General features: G+C 44.6%; 1 protein-coding gene across 5 annotated transcripts in view; it reads left to right on the top strand.

Moving 5' to 3' along the window:
- The window catches only part of EYA2 (EYA transcriptional coactivator and phosphatase 2), a 290,014-nt gene that overhangs the window by 65,149 nt on the left and 205,213 nt on the right, over positions 1 to 19,652 (top strand). The window contains exon 1 of one of the 5 annotated variants that reach the window (XM_049869946.1): positions 11,773 to 13,536. The exons of the other annotated variants lie outside the window; for them this stretch is intronic. Coding sequence (XP_049725903.1) covers positions 13,412 to 13,536 — 125 coding nt within the window. The 5' untranslated portion in view covers positions 11,773 to 13,411. Of the gene's footprint in view, positions 1 to 11,772; positions 13,537 to 19,652 lie in introns of those variants that run through there. 5 annotated transcript variants of the gene reach the window in all.

Here is a 19,652-nt window from a genome sequence, read left to right as displayed (position 1 = left end):
TGACTCTTAGTGACCCCATGTATAACAGAACAAAATGTTGCTCAATTCTGTGCCATCTTCACAATAGTAGATCTGTTTGAGCCCATTGTTGCAGCCACTGTGTCAACCATCTCATTGAAGGTCTTCCTATTTTTTGCTGACCCTCCGTTTTACCACACATGATGTCCTTCTCCAAGGACTGGTCCCTCCTGATAACATGTTGAAAATATGTGAGACAAAGTCTCACTACCCTTACCTCTAAGGAGCATTCTAGCTGTACTTCTTCCAAGACAGATTACAGCCTAGAAAAACCCTATGGAGCAGTTCTACTCCGCCATAAAGGGCCACTGTGAGTCAGAATCCACTCTATAGCACCCAGCAACAATAACAACAAGGCACCTGGCAAAGCACTGGCATGTATTTGCTCATCCTGTCCTCACAACCACCCTGGAGGTGGGTGCCATTATTATTCCCGTTTTACAGCTGAGGAAATGGAGGCTCGGAGAGACGCTTTCCCCAAGGGACACAGCTAGTAAGAAGAGCAGCTGAGATTTGATCTCAGACACTACTTATTTACCGTATTTATCAAAGAATTGCATGGCCTTCGTACACCAGGGGCTCCATCAGCCTGAGACCAGAAGAACTAGATGGTTCCTGGCTACCACCAATGACCACCCTGACAGGAAACACAACAGAGTCCCTGATGGAGCAGGAGAAAAGTGGGGTGCAGAACTCAAATTCTAGTAAAAAGACCAGACTTAATGGTCTGACTGAGACTGGAGGAACCCTGGAAGACTTGGCCCCAGACTCTCTGTTAAGCCAGAACTAAAACCATTCCTGAAGCCAACTCTTCAAACAAAGATTAGACTGGACTATAAGACGTAAAATGATACTTGTGAAGAGTGTGCTTCTTAATTCAAGTAGATACATGAGACTAAGATTGAAGTTGTCAAGGATTTCATTTTACTCGGATCCACAATCAACAGCCATGGAAGCAGCAGTCAAAAAATCAAAAGACGCATTGCATTGGGCAAATCTGCTGCAAAGGACCTCTTCAAAGTGTTGAAGAGCAACGATGTCACCCTGAAGACTAAGGTGTGCCTGACCCAAGCCATGGTATTTTCAATTACATCATAGGCATGTGAAAGCTGGACAATGAATAAGGAAGACCGAAGAAGAGTTGACACCTTTGAATTGTGGTGTTGGCGAAGAATATTGAATATACCATGGACTGCCAAAAGAACGAACAAATCTGTCTTAGAAGAAGTACAACCAGAATGCTCCTTAGAAGCAAGGATAGCGAGACTGCGTCTTACATACTTTGGACATGTTGTCAGGAGGGATCAGTCCCTGGAGAAGGACATCATGCTTGGCAGAGTACAGGGTCAGCGGAAAAGAGCAAGACCCTCAACGAGGTGGAGTGACACAGTGGCTGCAACAATGAGCTCAAGCATAACAACAGTTGTAAGGATGGCTCAGGACCGGGCAGTGTTTAGTTCTGTTGTGCATAGGGTCGCTATGAGTCGGAACCGACTTGACGGCACCTAACAACAACAACGACAAAACATGAGACTAATTGGCAGCTCCTGTCCGGAGGCAAGATGAGAAGGCAGAAGGGGACAGGGGTGGAAAGGAGGAGTGCACTGTCACATTATAGAGAGAGCATAACAATGCGTGTATAAATTTTTGTATGAGAAACTAACTTGAGATGTAAACTTTCACTTAAAGCACAATAGTAATAATAATAATAATAAAAAGAATTATGTGGCCTAACATGTCAGGAATACCAAAGCTGAGAAACCCGGAGCTAAAGGGAAGGATTTTTTTCTATACGGTGACAGAAGTGAATGCGTTAGAAAGGTCTTTGTGACTCAGATCCATTTTTCATGTGTTTATCCATGCATTCAATCAATGTTTGTTTCATTAGTGCCTACTGTGTGTTGGATGATGAGGAACAAAAGGGGACCCCTCATGGGACTGTGATATTTTATTTCCGTAATGCAATTATCTTCACACCAATTGTCTTGGTCATCTAGTGCAGCTATAACAAATACAAGTGGATGGCTTTAAGAAAGAGAAATTTATTCTCTCAATGTCTAGTAGGCTACAATGCAAATTCAGGGCGTCAGCTCCAGAGGAGGGTCCTTGTTATCCGTCTTCCCTTGGCCTGGGAGCATCTCAGCACAGGAACCTCAGGTCCAAAGGACACGCTGTGCTCCCGGCTGCCTTCTTGGTAGCATGAGGTTCCCAACTCTCTGCTTGCTTCCCTTTCTTTTTATCTCTTGAGAGATAAAAAGTGGTGCAGGCCACACCCCAGGGAAACTCACTTTACATTGGATCAGGGATGTGACCTGGTAAGGGAGTTACAATCCCATCCTAACCCTCTTTAACATAAAACTACAATCACAAAATGGAGGATAACCACAGGATACTAGGAATCATGGCCTAAGCAAGTTGATACACGCATTTTGGCGGGGGGACATAATTCAATCCATTACACCAATCATCGGTGAAAAGGTATATAATGCATTCATATGTTCGTGATTTTCTCACTGTCTTGATTCCAGATTGTAAGAACAAAAGTAGCTAAAGTTTATTGATGTATTTAGTTTGTGCCTGGTACCGTCTGGAGTGCTTTATATGCACTAATTTATTTAATCTTCCCAACAACTCTAAAAAATAGATACCATTATGATTCCCATTGATGGATGAGAGAATTAAGGCACAGAGAGGGAAGTGACTTGCCCAGCGTCACATGGCTGGGCTCCAGTAGTCAAGCACTTAAGCCCTACACCCTAGTGCAGGGTGGTCAAAGCATGTCCCATGGGCCAAATCCAGCCCTGTTTTTGTAAATAAAGTTTTATTGGAACACAGCCATGCCCACTCATTTATGTAGTGTCTATAGCCAGACAACAGCCAAGTTGAGCAGTTGTGACAGAGAGTGTATGGCCCACAAAGCCAAAATTATTTACTGCTTGGCCCTTTACATAAAACGTTTGCCGGTCCCTGTTCTTAGGTCTTCCCTAATCACTAACTACTATACTACCCTGCCACCCAAGCTGTGGAATCCCCACAGCTTGCTAGACTGGGAAGCTGTTTTAAAGAGTTTAAACAAGTGAGCGTTTTGGCAGCTACCAGAAGGAAAGAAAGCCAGGTGCTGCGATGGTTTCCTCAGAGGCTGACTTCTCACTTCCAGCACACTTCTTGTTGGTTTGGCTTAAGACTGGTCCGGTCAACGAATGTGCAGTCACCTTCCTCGACCCTGGGGGAAATGGAGAGGGGCATAAAGAAACCTAAGACTCTTCCTCCTAAGTTTACTTAATCCCTGACAAAATCCGATACATCTTCCATAACTCTGATCATGTATCACCTCATCCACGCAGCCTCCCCTGATTCCTCAGGCAGAGTCCACCAGGGCCTCCCCTGGGCCCCACAGGACTCTGACCTTACCTCACCCCCATCCCACTGTGTCCTCAAAGTCTGTTTTCCCTACGGCAGATGCTGTGAGGGCCCTGCCCACATCCCCCCAACTTTCATCACTTCAGTGCACAGCTGGGCTAATGGCTTTGGGCTGATGGCATCCAACTGCTGGCCCCTGTGTCCTTTGGCCTGAGGTTTTCTCTGGCCACCAGAACCTGCTTGCATGGCAAGTCAGGGAGTGAATGCCATCATCCCCTGGGATCAGCCCTCAGCCAGTGCCTGACAAGAGTCAGTCAGTGTGTGAATACCCTGGTTGGGATGACTCTAAGATATGTGTTCCATACTGGCTCCCAGAGTTCCCCAGCGGAACTGAACTCCAGTTGCCCATAGTGGTAACATATTGACTTTTACTGGTACATCCTCCATAGCCCGGATCATATATCATCTCTTCCATGCAGCTTCCCCTGATTCCTCAGGCAGAGCTTCCCAGGATCACCTTTCAACTAAGCTACTTGCCCTGGAATCCTTGTCCCGGTGCCTGCTTCTGAGGAGCCCAAGCCAAGTCAATATCATTTCTTCTCCTCCAGGCCATGACTTCCTGAGGGCAAGAGCTATTTCTCCAGGACCCAGTATAGGGCCTGGTGCAGAGAAGGTGCTCAAGTCCGTCAGTCAGCCACTGAAAAAGAAATTCATTGAGAAGCTGCTGTGTGCTGGGCACCGTGCTACGCCCTGGGGACACAGCAGCAAACAAGACCAGCAAGGTCCTTGCCCTCATGAGCTGAGATTCTAGTGGCAGAGAGACAGTCAAACAAACAAATGAATACATAGATAACTTCAGATCGTCTTAAGTGCTCTAGAGGAAATATAACAGGGCGATTTGCTAGATGCAGGCGTTCTCCATCCTCGCTCAAAACCCAAACCCAAACCCACTGCTGTTGAGTCAATTCCACTCATAGCGACCTGATAGGACAGAGTAGAACTGCCCCATAGGGTTTCCAAGGCTGTAAATCTTTATGGAAACAGACCGCCACATCTTTCTCTCGTAGAGCAGCTGGTGGAGTTTGAACTAGCAGCCGAATGCTTTAACCACTGTGCCACCAGGGCTCCTTTCTGTCCTCACAGGGGAATTTTTTAAAGATGCTGACATTCAGGCCCTGCCTTCAGAGATGTCTGATTCAACTGGTCTGAAGTAGGGTCCAGGCATTGTTTTTATTTTAATTCCACGAAGAGGTGAGCTTTGGCAGAGCCAGATGGACAAGCAGGAAGAGTGCTCCAGGCAGTTCTAGGGAACTGCTGTGCAAAGGCCCAGGGGCAATAGGGAATGTGACCCAGAGGGTTCAGCACCATCAGAACTTGGGCTGCTGGGAGTGGGTGGAGAGATGAGGCTTGAAGGATTGGCAGAGTCGGGGTCTGAGCTTTATTAAAGCAGCGTTGTTCAGACTGGAGATCTTCCCGTACCAGCAGGTCAGGAAATCAACTTGGTGAGTCACAGCCAGCATTTAAAAAAAGAGTAGAATAGAAAATACCAGAGTGTGTCGCACATGCGGTCAGTGTGCTTTCTTGAAACTTTTTGTTTCAAGTTTTATTAAGGTGTATGCTGCGCTGCGTTGTAAAATGCGTTGCTTACCGTGGGTCTCCGTGGAAGAATTTGAAAGCCACCGTTTTCAGTCCCTGTGAAAGTTTGGAATTTAGCCCAAGGGCAATGGGGAGCCATTAAAGACTTTTTAGTGGGGGCATGACAAGGTCAGATTCGTGTTGAAAACCTCACTGCAGGAGTGTGGGGAACGGATTTTGGGGGAGGCAAGAATGGGTTTTGAGAGGCGCCTAGGAGGCTGTTGGTCTTGGTCGGGGGGAGACAAGACGAGACCCAGATTATACCACGTATATGGAGGGCCTGCCTGCAGATAACTATGGAAGGGACCTGCATCCTAGAAAAAAGCGTCAGGGCGTGGAGGGCTGGGAGGCTAGAAGACTGAGTTTCAGATTCTGCCTCTAGCCCTGCGCTTGGGAGCCCTGAACTCTGACTCTGCTCCGTATTCTGTGGCACAGGTTTTACAGGGATGATGGACAATGGATTCTTATTTGAACACCTTCTTTTGGCCAGATACTCTGCTCCTGAGCAACTAAAACCTGATTTAAGAGGGGCATGGGGTTGCTGGAAACCCTGGTGGCATAGTGGTTAAATGCTATGGCTGCTAACCAAAGGGTCGGCAGTTCAGATCCGCTAGGTGCTCCTTGGAAACTCTATGGGGCAGTTCTACTCTGTCCTATAGGGTCGCTATGAGTTGGAATTGACTCGACGGCACTGGGTTTGGTTTTGGTTTTTGGTATGGGGTTGCTGTGAGCCAAAACCGACTCGATGGCACCTAACAACAACAACAAACACCAAATTTGGTTTCTCTCCTGACCTCTTAGATCTTTAATCCCTTCTTCTCACCCCTAACCCCCAAGAGTGGACCCACAGTGGGGCCGTCAGAGTTTCTGGGCACCTCAGAGGGCAGGAGATCTTGGGAGAGGGAGCAGCTTGGAGTACTGTAAAGTCTTCAGCCCCCGATTGGCCCCTCCAGTGCCTGGGCTTGGGCCCGTTCCTCGTGGCTCCTGAGTCTGACCTAAGTGTGCCTTCCTCTTCATGTAGCAGAGAACTGTTTTCCTTGGCATGGGATGGAGACAGGTGGCCACACCTGGTTGGTACGGGCCCAGGCTTGTTCAGTGTCCCAGACACTTAGTTTTGGCCTCTTGACTCCACTGAGGTTGGCACTCAAGTATACTGCCTTACCCGCCATGCCATTTACTTCAAGTATGAGTGGCCCTTCAGAGAACGTGTTTGTCAAGTCAAGGTTGACAAACTTTCCAAGCCACCATCTGTTGACTTTGTGAGGAGATTCTGGCTGACTGGCTGTTTCTGCTGTGTCTCTGCAGTCTCATCTTCCCTCTTGCAAAGAGGGCAAAGGAGCTGGCTGTGTTTACAGACTCCAGTGTCCTGCAGAGAAAGCTGGCTGCCATGTTGGCTGGGATGAGGCAGGTGGAAGAAACGTGATTCCATGAATATAGCACTGGATTCTTTGGAGAGCTTTAAAATGCAATGTATAAGAAACAGGAAATGAAGACGGCATGGTCTTTTATACTTGACCTTAGCCAAAAGGCTGAGAAGCAGTTGGAGAAGGCATAGTCTTTTAAATGTTATTCATTCATTTGTTCATCTTTTACATTTCATTCATTCATTTGTTTAGCAAATATTTATCCAGCACGTGTTCTGTACCAGACACTGGTCTAAGCACTAGCTATACAGAGGGAACAATCTAATTATAATCTCCATCTTCATGGAAACTACTAAGGTCTCAAGCTGCACTATCCAATAAAAATATAATGCAAATTGTAAGTAAAAGCCACACATTGTTGTTGTTAGGTGCCATCGAGTTGGTTTCACATAGTCATTTTAAATGGTCTAGTAGCCACATTAAAAAATATAAAAAGAACAAATGAAATTAATTTTAATTATATGTTATTTAACCCAATAATATTAAAAAATTGTATTGACATATAATCAACATGTTAAAATTAATGTACCCTTTTACTTTTTTCGTATTAAGTCTTTGAGATATGGTGTGCATTTTATACTTTCAGTACATCTCAATTTGGACTAGCCACATTTCACGTGCTCAACAGCCACATGTGGCCCGTGGCTACTGCGTAGAGTCTGAAGGGAGAAGTAAACATCGCAGAACTAAATCCTGCCCTCATTGTTCATTACAGTGGTAATAACTGCCATGAAGGAAGAATGCAGAGTGCAGCACAAGCTAACTTAGTGGGGAGGGGTGGTGATGTGGGGAGGGGTGGTGATGGCGGTGGTGGTATCAGAGAATGCTTCCTGGAGGCAGTGGTATTGTTAAATCTATGCAGAAACTTAAAGGTGAGGGGGGGATGAGCATCCAGGGCAGAGGGAACAACCGTGTGTAGGCCCCAAGGTGGCACGGAGCATGCTACTTTTGAGGGACAGTGAGAAGGTAGAATGCTAATGCGGGGGCTAGAGGTAGAGTAGTGAGGGATGTGATGGGCAGGAGCCAGTCATGCAAAGCACCCAGCAAAGGCCTGGTGCAGGGTAAGACCCAACTGAAAACGGTGCTGCTGGCACAGTCATCTCACACATATGACCCGGTGTAGTGGTTGCCTCCGGGCTTAGTGTATTGGAAGCAGCCGTTGCTCCTTCTGCAGGGCCAACAGAAGCCCAATCTTGTCTGGCTGGCAACATGCTCAGTCACAAGGGATGAAGGATGATTGGACTAAGCCCTTATGCCCGGGATTGGTCTAGTTGTGACCAATAGAACAAATGAAACTAATTTTAATACTATGTTTAGTAAATATAAGAAGAAACCTGCTGGTGGTGATGTTTCTTGGAGATAAAGTGAAGGGGGCATGGGAGGGAGCCCCTTTCTCCATTTCCTTCCTTTCTGCTTTGAGTGGGTCATGTCATGTTGTGATGCTTGGACCTGTGGCTTGTGGTGTCTTGTGTCCATATTGAAAACTCTGCTTCATTCCAATGTAACATGACCTGTGGACAACTTTCAATGTCAATACACATTCTAGCAGAGGAATGGGGATAAGGGGAAGGTTTACCCCATTCTTTTAAGGATATGACTTAGAAGTTATACGCATCACTTTTGATTCCATCTGTGTGACCACAGCTTAGTCACATGATCACAGCCTAGCTGCAAGAGAAACTGGGAAATGTCGTCTTCATTCTGGGTGATTGGGAGACTGAGCCAAAAACTAGGAGTTCTTTTATTATAGAAGAAAATAAGAGAAAGTAAACTGGGGATCACCTAACAATATCACAGTGTAACTCAAACTGTGGGTGATGATTAGTACTGACCACTGGGATTATGGGGGACTTCATATTTTTACATTATATATTGCTCTATTCCACTTTCTTACCATGAGCATGCATTTATTTTTCTGTTGTTAAAAAAAGAATGAAATGTAAGAAAATGTTATTGATAGATGGTGCATGCGTGATTCTTGTATATAACACCATGAGGCTGTAGGGTCCTTATTCGTAACTGATGCTTTTTGGCTGACAGTTATTGTTGTTGGTTGCCTTTGAGTTGATGTTCAGACTATGTGCCAATTACAATTACTGTACTAGATGCTGAGGATACAGCAGTGAACAAGACAGATGAGGCCTTGCCCCCAGAAAATGAACACATAAATATGCAATATATTTTAAGATAGTAATAAGAATTGTAAAGACAAAACAGGGTAGGGGGATAGAAGGATCCCTGGGTGGCACAAACAGTTTGCACTTGACTCCTAGCCAGAAGGTTGGGGGTTTGAACCCATTCAGTGGCACTGAGGAAGAAGAAAGGCCTGGCAATCTGCTTCTAGAAAGATTACAACCAAGACGACCCTGTGAAGCTCTACTCTGTAACATACAGGGTTGCCATGAGTCAGAATCGATTCGATGGCAATGAGTAAGGGGACAGAAAATGGTGGGTAGTCGGGGGAATGAGTTTGATAACGTGATCAGAGAAGGCATCTCTGAGGAGATGACGTTTGAGAAAACACCTGAATGGTGTCAGAACCATCCAGGTAAAGATCTGGGGGAAGAGGGTTTCTGGTGGAGGGAACAGCGAGTGCAAAAGCCATGAGGTGGGAGCCAACGCAGGAGGTCTGAGTGATAGCAAAGTGGCCAGTGTCCCACAGGAGAGTGAGGGTGGAATTCCTAGCAGATGGGACTGGAGGTGTGGGCAAGGCCCATGTCGTGTGGGGCCTTGGATTAGGTCTTCTGTTAGGCAATTTGGGTGTTATTATAAGTCATTACAGCCAAAAAGTATTTTTCCTAATTATTTGCAATTATTTTCAAAATGTGGTAAAACATTTCTTTGGCACAGTGTAATGTTGTGGAATGAGATTCGTACCTTGTTCTGGCTCTGCCTCTCCTTAGCTGCGGGACCTGAGAAATTTATTTAACTTGGTGGTCTCTCAGGTTCTGTGTTTTTAGGTTGGAGGTGAGAGCTTGTTGCGTGTCCTATTGTAAGAGTTTTATGTATAGTAAGTTACTTCATCCTCACAACAGCCCTAGGAGGTGGATACTGTTTTTATCCCCATTTGACAGAGGAGAAAATTGAGGCAGAGAAGTTAAGCAAGATTCTACACTACTGCTAACCAAAAAGTCAGCAGTTCACATTCACCAGCTGCTCCTTAGAAACTCTGTGGAGCAGTTCTGCTCTGTCCTGTAGTCCTATGAGTGGGAATTGACTCTACGGCAATGGGTTTGTGTTTGGTTAGTGGTAGAGCCAGGATTTGAACCTAAGCACTTGGGAACCAGAAGGGGCCTGTTTAATCACCAATCTGTTCTCCATTCCTGCTAGCTCCTCACAGGCTGCTCCGGAGAGTCCAGAGAGGGAAGATTTGTGACAGCAATCTGCAAGGATGTAAATGCTAAACAAATATGTTAATATTACTGTAACACTCTTGAATCTCTCTCTTCTTTAAAAAATATATATTTTTTTTAAATTTCTAAATCCCTAATGAAATAGTTACCTGAAGCTTCTGTCATTAATGGGCAAAGCCATTAGATCAAAGGTTTATGGGGAACTTTACAATGGAGGAAGGTGTGGCGCAAACTATTAACATGCTCATCTGCTAACCGAAAGGTTGGAGGTTCAAGTCTACCCAGAGGCACCTCAGAAAAAAGGCCTGGTTATCTACTTCTGAAAAACCAGCCACTGAAAACCCTATAGAGCGAAGTTCTACTCTGACACACATAGGGTAGCCCCGAGTCAGAGTCAACTTGATGGCAACAGGTTTTACGATGGAAGAAGCACAGTGTTTGCCGCCCAAACCAGCTGACCCCTATTAGCATCACGACACGCAGGACACCCAGACATTGTGCACCTCCTGATAAGATGCCTTTGGAAGTACTCAGCTTCACTCAGAAGCACTCTCACCCCCTCCCCCAAATGAACCTCAGCTTAATCACATTTGAAAGCTAACTTCCGGTCTGTGGGAAATACGGTGGAAAGAGGAATACGCTGAACACCACTACAAGGAAGCAAACAGATAAATCCAGAACATAAGATATCCTACAACTAACCTGGCTTTTTGCCTGAATAAAAAAGAGGAGGAGGAGATTTGCTTATTATGTCACTTACATTTATTTTATCTGGATTAAATAAATGCAAGAGACACAAGAAGCAAATGTAATGTGTGGACTTCATTTCTATCCTGATTCTCATAAACCAACCAAAAGGGCATTTTGGGACAGCTGGGAAGACTGAATAAGGACTGGGTTCAAAATGATACAAGGAATTACTGTAAATTTTATAAAGTGTCATCATAGAAAATGTGCATATTTCTGAAGGAAGTATGGCAGAGAGAAGGGACTTACTGTCTGGATTTGCTTTTAAACACTTCGGTAAAACAAACAAACAAACCTAAAAGCTTAGATGAAGCCTGTGGAAAAACCTAGGACGTTGTCGCCCCTGAGTGATGGGTGTACAGCGATTCTTTTCGTTCTTCTCTCTGCTTTTATGTATGTTTGGAATTTTTCATTAAAGAAATTCTAGCCCTCACCATGAAACCACTTTACAAAAAAAGGAGAGGAACCCTCACTGTATAAAATTGCATAAAATTGAGCCAACCTCAAAGCAAGAAGAAAAACATTTAAAAACTCATAAATCACATGGGTCATGCAGTTGCAGGGTAATGATGTAATTAGAGGAGATTGGTCATTACAAAGATTAATTTTAAGACATCTGCTGCTGTCAGGGGCAGATGGTAGCAAAGCGGGGCATTCAAGGCAGGACGTTAGAGTCAGATGGCCTGGCTTTAGATCCATCTCTGCTATTTACAGTTGGTTTTAGACTGGTGGCTTAAAATTCCTGTCCTCGATTTCCTTACCCGTAAAATGGGATCAAAATTCAACTGACCTTATGGTGGGTCACTACAAAGATTAAATGAACTAAAACATGGAAAGCACTTAAAACAGTACCAGGCTTCTAACCAAAACCAAACCCACTGCCGTCAAGTCGATTCCAACTCATAGTGCCCTTTAGGACAGAGTAGAACTGCCCCGTAGGGTTTCCAAGGCTGTAATCTTTATGGAAACAGACTGCTACATCTTTCTCCCAAGAGCAGCTGGTAGGTTCAAACCATGACCTGTCGGTTAGCAGCCTAGCGCTTAACCACTGTGCCACTAGAGATCCTTACCTGCCTCCTAGACAGCACTTAACCCTCTCATAAACGAGTTTTCTTTTTTTAATTTTTTGTTTATAGGTTTTTTTCATTAATGGAATGCATGCTGAATCATTGAGTGTGTCTGAATTTTGGGTATGTAGTATGGATTTTTTTCTTGCCTCGTCTCACCAATTCTACCCTGAGATTCCAGAGAGACATGTGTCCCAGATAATATTTACCAAATTCCATATTTTACCTACCAAAAATATTTACTCAGCACCGCCTCATACCCGTAACCGTAACCCATTGCTGTTGAGTCGACATCAACTCATAATGGGGTAGAACTGCCCCATAGGGTTTCCAAGGAGCGGCTGGTGGATTTGAAGTGGCGACGTTTTGGTTAGCAGTCAAACGTGTAACCACTGTGCCACCAGGGCTCCCCATCTTAGACAAAACCATCAAAAACCAAACCCATTGCCATTGAGTAGATTCCGACTCATAGCAACCCTATACAATATCCTGTAAAAACAGTAATTTGCAATGCACACCCGTTTCTTCCTTTTCAAACAGTTATACAGGTCCCCGTCTGCTGGCAGCATGTACTGTCAGTGGTATAGTAGCTTCCAGATAAACCTGAGAGGCAGAAAATGTAGGTGGGCACTCTATGTCCCGCTGGTCAGGAAAAGCTTTAATATATGTGAGCTGGCATTATTTTCAGTTTCATAATGGTTGATGCTACCCAGGACAGAAATAAGATTTTGGCAGAAGAGGTCTTTGAAATATTTAGTTTCTCTTACTCTTTCTCTATAGGAGCCATAGTGATGCAATGGTTAAGCACTCGGCTGTTAACCCACAGGTTGGCAGTTCAAACCCACCCAGCAGCTCCTTGGGAGAAAAGACCTGGCGATCTACTCCTGTAAAGGTTACAACCCAATGGGGCAGTTTTGCTTTGGCATATGGGGTCGCTATGAGTGGAAGTATTGACTCCATGGCACCTAATGATAGCAAGAAACTCTCTAATATTTCTTCCCCACCTACTCTCCCTCCCCCCAAATTAAAATGCTCTTGTTCTGTAGACCACAGAACAAGTCTCTTCATGCTTTAAGATGGTGTAAAATGGTTCCAGGTAAGGTATGTGTGTGGCCGGGGAGGAGGGTGTTGAAGAGAGACTTCACATTTTGTTCTGGAAACTCCTGCAGTGTTTGACTCATGTATAACAAGAATGTATTCCTGCTTTGTGGTTGTTGGTAGTTGCCATTGAGTCCATGGAAACTCAAGGCGACCCTGACTTGTGGCGATGCCATGTGTGCAGAGCAGAACTGCTCCGTAGGGTTTGAAGCCCATGACCTTTCAGAAGATCGCCAGGCCTTATGTCCAAGGTGCCTCTGAGTGGGTTGGAACCATCAGCCTTTGAGTCGCAGTCCAGCACTTAGCCATTTGCACCTCCCAGGGACTCTTATTCTTGCATTTGTTGTTGTTGGTTGCCATCAAGTCGACTAAGACTCATGGCAAAGAATTAAAATAACATGCTCCAAGTCATAGAAAGGAGCCCTGGTGATGCAGTGGCTAAAGCACTCAGCTGCTAAGGTCAGGGGTTTGAACCTACTAGCTGCTCCACAGGAGAAAGATGTGACAATCTGCTTCACTTAAAGATTTATAGCTTTGGAAACCCTATGGGGCAGTTTTACTCTGTCCTATAGGGTTGCTATGAGTAGGAATTGACTCTGCAGCAAACGGTTTTTTTTTAATAGGTCATCTGAGGTGGATTGGAATTGAGGTGAGCAAGAGAAGAGGGACGCTGAAGGGCGAGGGTGCTGGTGTAGTATCTACTGAGAGTATGGATGTGAGCATCAACTCAAAGCATAACTGGCTTTGCAACCCAAGAGGATTCTGTCTCCCACCTGCTACTTACTTGCCCACCTCGCTTGGGGTGTTACTCAGACTCCCGCAGCCTCCCGGCAGGTAATGTCCTGTAGCTGCCATTGGCTAGGGCGGGCCCTTTATTACCATAAGAGTCCTTTGGGTTTTGCTTTGAGCCTTGTTTTGTTGGTTGTGAGTTATAGGTGTTTTTTTTTTGGCTGTAGATGTGAAATACTCTATAAAGTTCTGCATTTTGCTCCAGGGCCCAGCTGAATCCAAGTAGAAATCAGCAGAGCGTGTGTGGTCCTGTCTCAGTCTGTCTCCACACATTGGGTGCATTTGGAAGGTTGCCTCTTGTGGGTCTAGCAAATATTGGAGAATGCATTGTAAAGTGTAGGCATCTGAATGTGAGTAATGTAAAAAAAACAAACAAAAAAAATGCCAGTCTCGAATGGTCACATACTGCCTGATTCCATTTATGTAACATTCTCAAAATGACAATGATACAGAGATGGAGAACTGATCAGTGGTTGCCAGGGGTTAAGGAAGGAGCTCTGATGGCACAGTGGTTAAGTGTACAGCTGCTAACTGAAAGGTCGGCAGTTCAAACCCACCAGCTGCTCCTCATGAGAAAGATGTGGCAATCTGCTCCTGTAAGGATTCAAAAAAAAAACAAACTCATTGCCATCCAGTTGATTCCAACTCATAGCAACCCTTTAGGACAGAGTAGAACTGCCCCATAGGGTTTCCAAGGAGCAGCTGGTGGATTTGAACTGCTGACCTTTTGATTAGCAGGTGGGCTCTTAACCACTTTGCCACCATCTTTGGAAACTCTATGGGGGCAGTTCTACTCTGTCCTATAGGGTTGCCATGAGTCAGAATCAGCTCAAAGGCAATGGGTTTCATGGGTTAGGGGTTAGGGATGATGTGAGGTAGGGGAGTCAGTGTGACTATAAAGGGTAGCTCTGGGGGGGATCTTGAGGTGATGGAATAGCTCTGTGTCTTGTTTCTGGTGGTGGTTACGGGAATCTACAGGTGTAATAAAATGACCCTGAACTATACACACATGGTGTAACTATGTAGGTTTCCTGGTGTTGATATCATACTACAGTTATGTAGGTTGTAACCGCTAGGGGAAGCTGGGTAAAAGGTACCCAAGGAACTCTCTGTTCAATCCTTGCAACTTCGTATGAATTTATGTAGTTGTTCTTGTTGTGTGCCATCGAGTTGATCTGGACTCATAGCAACCCTGTAGGATAGAGTAGGGCTGCCCTGTAGGGTTTCCTAGGCTGGAATCTTTAAGGGAGGAGATCACCAGGTCTTTTCTCCTGAGGAGCCGATGGTGGATTTGAACCGCCCACCTTTTGGTTAGCAGCTGAGCGCTTAACTGTTGCACCACCAGGGCTCCTTCTGTGAATCTATAATTATCGCAAAATACAAAGACTTTAAAAATCCCAGAGACAACAAAACTCAATTAGCCAAGTAATGAACCCTTGTTTTAAATCTCATCAAGAGTAAGGGAAGCATAGGGAAACTCTCCCATTGACCATTTGTATTCTGCACAAAGTTCACATGGATGAGAACTTATTGAGCAGGAGTGGGGGGAGAGCTTAGCCTGGAACTGTGATTCTAGACCCATGCTGGTTTTCTTTTCTGTTGTAAGACTCCCTAGAACTCAGTCTACTTGGCTGAAAGATTGAAGTAATTGCTCAAGTCTTCCAAAGAGAGTTTTGGGTAAAAGCTTTCAGATTAGGGAATAGACATAGTGCAAGGGGTAAGGAAACAGGATGTTGCCATTGGGAATATAAATTGGATTAGCCACTCTGGGGGAAAATTTGCAAATGATTTGCTAAGTTTATGTGGGTGGGCTCAGCAGTTTTACTTTGGGGGTAACGCTTCTAGGGAAATACATGCATGTCTACCCGAGAAGACCTGTCTAGTTCATTGTGGTGTTATGATAACGAAAAACTGGGAAACCTGGGGACTGGCCAAATGGACTGTGGTACAGACATGTCTTAGAATACTATACAGCAATTAAAAAGAATAAGCTAGATCTGTGCCATGACATGGTAGGAACACCAAAAGATTTTGTAATATTAGAATGAAAAATGTCCTAGAGCAATATATATAGAGATCAGTAACATTGATAAAAACATATTCATAAAACACATTTATAAAGCAATATTGTATATTTTTACAGACATATGTACATATTTATGTGTGTTTATGAATAGAAAAAGGTCTGCAGACATATTCATCATGTTAGTAATTGTGGATCCATGTGGTAGGAGGTAGTCACCAAAGGCAACTTTCATCTTACATGGGATTTTAAAATTTGTTTACAAATATTTTGAGATATTACTTGGGTAAGTAAATTTTATTCTGAAAAAAGGATGTACATCAGTTCTCTTCTCAGCAGGAGGAGGCACAGGTTGACTGTGCTATCTATACATCCTAGTGATTTTTGGTTACCCACTGGTGAATTCCACCCAAGTCTGGATAACAAATCCCACTGTAGAATGTTAGCTTCGTAAGTGCAAGGAACTTATCTGATTAGACACAGATGAGCAAATAAGCCCAGAGAAGTTAAATAGCTCGTCCAAGGCCACACAGTTGGTCAGCTACAGAGCCAATGTAAGGTCCAACCCAAGGCTACAGGGTTTCAGCAATAAAACAACTCCTCGTCAATATACTGTAAAAAAAAAAAAAAAAAGACAGTCATAAGTGCGGTTCCTCGTAACTCAAATACATCATGAGTTGAGGACTAACTGTACACAAAAGCAAGTTTTTCTCTCTCTCTTTGACTTTCCAGTGCCTGGAACGGTCGCTGGTTCTTAGAAAGCTCTCAGGGGGAGAAACAAAAGTAAAATAAATTAATGGATAAACAGTAACTTTTTAGCATGCAATATGAACAGAATCCATGTTTAATTTGAATTGTTGGAGCCCTGGTGGTGCAGTGGTTAAGAGCTATGGCTGCTAACCAAAAGGTACGCAGTTCGAATCCACCAGCCACTCCTGGGAAACCCTGTGGGGCAGTTCTGCTCTGTCCTATAGGGCCGCTATGACTCAACGGCAACGGGTTTGGTTTTTGGTTTTCCTTATTTTAAAGAGGACAGATGTGAGGGGGATGGAGATGTGGACATAAGGAGGGTTTTGTGACTGAGTCGGTGTAGCCCATGGAGTTCTCCATGGCTGTTGAAGTCACCCATGGTGACTGCAGCCTCGGAACTCACTGACTGCACCCACAGTTAATTCCTACTCTCACTTGCACAGTGAACACTTAGGATGGTGTCCTAGTCATCTAGTGCTGCCATCACAGAAATTCAACAAGTGGATGGATTCAACAAACAGAAATTTATTCTCTCAAAGTCTAGGAGGCTAGAAGCCTGAGTTTGGGGTGCCAGCTCCAGGGCATGGCTTTATCTCTCTGTCAGCTCTGGAGGGAAGGTCCTTGTCATCAATCTTCCCCTGGTCTAGGAGCTTCTCAGCACAGGGACCCTGGGCCCAAAGGACACGTTCTGTACTCCTGGCTCTTCTTTCTTAGTGAAATGAGATCCCCCTCCTCTCTGCTCGATTCTCTCTTTTATATCTCAAAAGAGATAGACTCAAAATACAACCTAATCCTGTGGATTGAGTCCTGCCTCGTTAACATCATAGAGGTTAGGATTTACAACACATAGAAAAATTATATCAGATCACAAAATGGAGGACAACTACACAATACTGGGAATCCTGGCCTAGCAAAATTGACACACATTTTTGGGGGACACAGTTCAATCCATAACAGATGCAAAACCCATGTATCAGAATGGGGGACCACGGTCTGCTAAGTGTTGGTCTGTAGGCCTGCCCTGGCTTCCCAACCATGTGTTACCATCTGCACCAAACCCAAACCTACTTCGTCAAGTCAATTCCAACTTATAGTGACCCTATAGGACAGAGTAGAGCTATCCTACAGGGTTTCTAAGGCTGTAAATCTTTACAGAAGCAGACTGCCACATCTTTCTCCCATGGAGCGGCTGATAGGTTTGAACCTTTTGGTTAGCATCTAAGTACTTTAACCACTACGCCACCAGGGCTCCCCATCTGCACCAAGATGGATATGAAAAAAAATGTTTAAAACAATTTTAGAGCAGTTTAACTCAGTAATTTTATGTCTGTTGAATTCAATGTTTAAAATTTGGGGGCTTGTATTTTGCATGTCTTTGGTTTTTTTTTTTTTAGTTTTGTTTTTCTAGTAATTAATTTTTATTTTGTTGTACAAGATTATTGGCATGCGATGGATTGGAAATTAAGGGGGGAGCTGTTCCTTCACCGTGGTTTGAGAAGCACTGCTTTAATAGCTTAAAAAACAGACAGCGAACAACAAGAAGGGAAATAATGAGAATGTTCATGCGTTGTGAAGAATGTAACCAATGTCACTGAACAACCTGTGTAGAAATTGTTGAATGGGAACCTAAACCGCTGTGTAAACCTTCACCAAAAACACAATAAAATATTATTATATGAGAATATTATATGAGAATAGATAAAGTGAAATATTATATGAGAATAGATGAAGTGAAATAGAGTTGGTCACGGGTTGATAACCTTAGGTGTCTATGTGGAAGGCTGGCTTTTGTTTCAGGATGAAGGTGTGGCCAGAAGCACGGGTTCTGGAGGTGGGCTCCTTGGGTTCAGATCCACTCCCCACCACTTGATAGCCGTGCACCCTTCGCCAAGTCTTTAACTTTCGCTGGGCCTCAGTTTACTTAACTATAAAATGGGAACAATAACAATTTACCATGTCATACAGTAGTCAGGAAAATTCAGTGAGATAGGTTAGGCTTAGGTTAAGGCAGTGCCTGGCTCATGGGAAGTTCACTGTCATCTGTCATTATCTTTAGCATAATTCTCCACTCTGAACTCATTTCCTCATCTGTAAGCCTTATGTATTTTTTTGATTTAATAGGCTTTCCAGCATGTGGAATGGTGACTGCTGAGACTGGAGAACATGAGCCCTGTGTGTCTGGCCACTGGCACAGTGTTTGCCACATAGCAAACGCTCAATAAATGTGGACTGAATGAATGCGTTTGTTTGTGAAGCCCATTCATTCGTCATACAACAAATGCTTATTAAACCACTGTCAAGGACCAGTGGGAACTTTTGGGACTATATTGTGGTTGTTGTTGGGTGCCATCGAGTTGATTTCAACTCATAGTGACCCCACGTGACAGAGTAGAACTGCCCCATAGGGTTTTCTAGGTAAAAAAAAAAAAAATTTTTTTATTCTTTACAGGAGCAGATCGCCAGGTCTGTCTCCTGCAGAACCACTGGGTGGATTTGAACCATCAACATTTCAGTTAGCAGCCAAGCACTTAACCATTGTGCCCCCAGGACTCCTTTTTAGGAATATAATGATGGGCAAAAGAGACACAGTGCCTGCCACTGGTGAGCTCACAGCCTGGTGGGGGAAACAGAAATGAAATAACTCACAAACGCATGTAAAACTTATTATAATGATGAGTGTGTGAAAGAGCCATACATGGGCCTGTGGAAGCTGCCACGGGGCAGTTGGCCCCACGAGAGGGGTAGAGGCTGAGGGTCAGGGAGGGGCTGGGGCCCAGGAAAGGCTGAGAAATGTGTGCTAGAACTGAGACTTCTGAAAGGCATGAAGAAGGAAATGGTGTTCCAGGCAGAGGGAACAGCCTATGCAAAGGCCCCATGGCAGAAGGGAGCGTGGACTGAAAGGCCAGTGTGCTGGGATGAGGAATGGAGGAGAAAGGCATTGTGAACCGAGCAAGAAGCCAGATCATGGGAGGCCTTGGTGGCTGTGTGCAGAAGTCTATGCTTCAGCCTAAGAACAATAGAAAGAAATGGGAAGATTATAAGCAAGGATGGGAGGAGGGAGGAAGATATGTTCAGATTTATGTTTTCAAAAGTTCCTCAGGCTGTTGTGCAGAGAACATGCTGGGGGGGGAGGTGGGCAGAGTGGTCCCAGGGAGACAGCATGGAGGCTGTGGCCTCCATCCAGGTGAGAGAGGACAGTTCCTTGTACCTGGTGGTGGCCGTGGAGGTGATGAGCAATCACAGGGTCTAAGGGATGTTTAGGAGGTGGATTTGACAAAACCTGGTGATGGATTGAGTGTGAGGGCTGAAGGAAGAGAGGAGAACAGAAGATCTTGGTGTGAGCAACTGCACCCCCAGAAGTGGGGGAGTCTGGGGCCGAGCTGGCTTG

Source organism: Elephas maximus, chromosome 25, assembly GCF_024166365.1.
Source record: "Elephas maximus indicus isolate mEleMax1 chromosome 25, mEleMax1 primary haplotype, whole genome shotgun sequence".
NCBI lineage: Eukaryota > Metazoa > Chordata > Mammalia > Proboscidea > Elephantidae > Elephas > Elephas maximus.
The sequence above is the reverse complement of the archived record's forward strand: the minus strand, read 5'-3'. Positions and strand labels throughout refer to the sequence as shown.